Source organism: Aegilops tauschii, chromosome 6 (genome assembly GCF_002575655.3).
Source record: "Aegilops tauschii subsp. strangulata cultivar AL8/78 chromosome 6, Aet v6.0, whole genome shotgun sequence".
NCBI classification, from domain to species: Eukaryota; Viridiplantae; Streptophyta; class Magnoliopsida; order Poales; family Poaceae; genus Aegilops; species Aegilops tauschii.
In genome coordinates, this window is record NC_053040.3 from 40003787 (window position 1) to 40006321 (window position 2535).

General features: G+C 48.4%; 1 protein-coding gene across 1 annotated transcript; it reads right to left on the bottom strand.

Moving 5' to 3' along the window:
* Positions 1–237: 237 nt before the first annotated feature.
* LOC109777882 (probable FBD-associated F-box protein At1g32375) lies at positions 238–1805 on the bottom strand. The gene is made up of 3 exons (XM_020336440.1): positions 894–1805; positions 682–816; positions 238–600 (listed from the first exon to the last, which is right to left on the bottom strand). The coding sequence occupies exons 1-3, from the start codon at positions 1803–1805 to the stop codon at positions 238–240; spliced, it is 1410 nt and encodes a 469-aa protein (XP_020192029.1).
* Positions 1806–2535: the final 730 nt, after the last annotated feature.

Genomic DNA, 2535 nt, shown 5'->3' on the forward strand with positions numbered 1-2535 from the left:
TAATTGAAAAGACAATGACGTTTCCAACACAAGCATGAGTTTCTAAACCAACTTAGGCAGAACAAAGCCCAATTGCAAAGGGTTACCACCAGCTCCATCCCATTTACAACTTTCGGAAGTTATTTTTTCATCCCTACCCATTAGAACATTAATTTCGGCACTGAATTCTTTCTGCATCAACGCCATCTACTTTCAAAATGAACATAAGGCAGTGCAATCTTCAGGCATCAACCCTGTCTATGGCTGTCTGAAGGGGTCAGCCACTGACAAATCATGGATATGGTCCTCTACATGTTTGTCAATAAAAAACAGAGAATTCCTGAATTCAAATTGAGCATCTCGAGAAGCTCTGTTTTTGACTTGGAGCAGGCTGTGCTGGTGAGCCACCAATTCATCACTGTAGTCGTTCCATACAAGAAACTCAATTTTCTTTAGCACTTTTGCATTCAGAACAAAGAATCTGGCCAAGTGAACCTGTTTCTCATAGCTCATGTATAACGTCAACATCACTTTCTTTAGATGGGTCTGAAGGCATTCAATTGGATATAGTGGGTCACCCTGAGGCTCAAATTTCTTATGTGTCTGATAGTATTCGTGAAACTGCAAAAAGGAAAGGAGAGGCATGTGTCAAAGCGTTGCTGTCAATGCATACATTTAAAGCGAGCAAAGATGAATACTCACACTGACGTAGAGCTTTTCCAAACATGGGAACCACCTGAGGACGCCAAGAACTGCATCCAATTGAAGAGAAGAACACGTGAGGGCCAAAACCTTCACGGTGTGTATCGAGTTTGCCGAGCTGACGGGGCTCATTCCCTGAAGAAAATAAACAGCCAACATCAAAAACAATTATCTCCATGTAACGAATGCTGGATGATGTCTGTTGCTGCTACCTGAAAGATCCGGAATTTGCACGAGTCTGCTGAGAAAGGCCCCAATATCTTCAGCTTAGGTGCCCTAATAACCCGGATAGTAACGCAATCATTCCGGTGACAATACGGCAATAATAACCTTTCAAGGCGAGGAGCATCCTCGAGGACCAATTCTGTTTTTTCACCAGAGTTATCACGAAAGCCAATGCTTCTAAGAGTTGGCGAGCAAACACGGAGGCAACCAGCTGTAGCATGAACTTGGAGCATGTATAAGCTTTCCAAGGCATGGCAGCCCGAGAGCAAGCTCTGGAACGCCCCGGAGAAGGAAACATAATGCAACGAGAGCTCCTTGAGGAGAGGGAAATTGAAGGACAGTGGGACTGTGTCAGAGAAACCGCAGTTCCTGATCTTGGCAACGAGGAGGGTGGATGCCGAGCGGAACGTGGATTGCGGCAACTGATATTTGCCCTTGGATGCCAAGAGGTACTCATAGCCGATATCGAGCTCCTGGAGGTTGGCGAGGGCCCGGGAGTCGAACCAGCTCTCCACCTCCGCGTAGAGATCGCCGGCCCCGAGGAAGAGGAAGGAGAATCGGCGGGCGGGGCCAGGGTGTTGGGATATTATCTTGGAGACAGCGGTGGTGGGGACGGCGTAGCGATCGAAGACCGGGACAGGGAGGAAGGCGAGGACCTCGAGGCTGAGAGGCGCGGAGCGCCACAGGTGGCGCCATCGGCGGGAGAGGATCTGCGTGCGACCGCCATCTTTGGTTGGGAGGAGGGAGATGATGGTTCCGAGGAGGGCGTCAGCAAGGTGGCTGATGAGATCGCCGGAGTTCACGTCGCAGTCGCCACTCCGCGCCCGCTTCCACGCGGTTCCATGGGATTCCTGTTCGTTGCGAGCGGGTCTCGCCGCCGCTGCCTCCTCCTTCTCCATGGTCGGCGGCTGGCGAGACGGAGCGTTTGGGTGGAGTCGGCGGAGCTCGAATCTCGATCGATGGTGGTTTTGGGCTTGGGCTTTGGAGTTTCCCAAATTAATGGTACATGATATAGTAGAAGAAGAAAAAAGAATAAATACCTTCCAATATGCCTATTTCAGTTTCAATCTGTGTCGGCTCAAACAAAAAGTTTCAATTTGTGTGTTTTTTTCCTGCGAATGGAACATTTCATTACTTGCTAAGTGGATTAATCACTTAAGTGGACACATGATGGGCGTCCCATATGAAGATCCCTCAAGGAGGGATGGAGAGGGACGAAATCCACGAAACGGAGGATTATCCCGGCCAAGACTTTGTAGGTCTCTACCAATTTACAACTGTGGGTTCTGAACCCAATGAAAATCATAAATCCTTCACTCGTTTATCGTAAGTGGGAATCACTGTGGGTCTCATCTTGTTAGTGCTTCCGCTCCACCTATGGTGCTCATTCTGCGGCTGGGGACTTCATCGACATCAAGCGAAGCTTTGTTGTCCATTATGTTGTAGTGCTTGGTGTTGTTGAGGTTTGTAAGTTGTCTAGTAGCACCATGTATCTGCCGTCTTTTTCTTTTTCCTCTTGTAAGGTGCTGTCCGATGTAACTCCTGGCCGGTTGATGGCTTTGTTAATTCAAAGCAGGGCTCTCTCTCGAGCCTTCGTTCTAAAAAAACAGTGGGAATTACACCATAATT

Bases quoted from the DNA above. Each gene is read 5' to 3' on its own strand.
- LOC109777882 (XM_020336440.1), bottom strand. From the start codon at position 1,805: ATGGAGAAGGAGGAGGCAGCGGCGGCGAGACCCGCTCGCAACGAACAG. The intron at 817-893 runs GTAGCAGCAACA...TATTTTCTTCAG, and splicing joins GCAAATTCCGGATCTTTCAG to GGAATGAGCCCCGTCAGCTC. The intron at 601-681 runs GTGAGTATTCAT...TCCTTTTTGCAG, and splicing joins TGGAAAAGCTCTACGTCAGT to TTTCACGAATACTATCAGAC.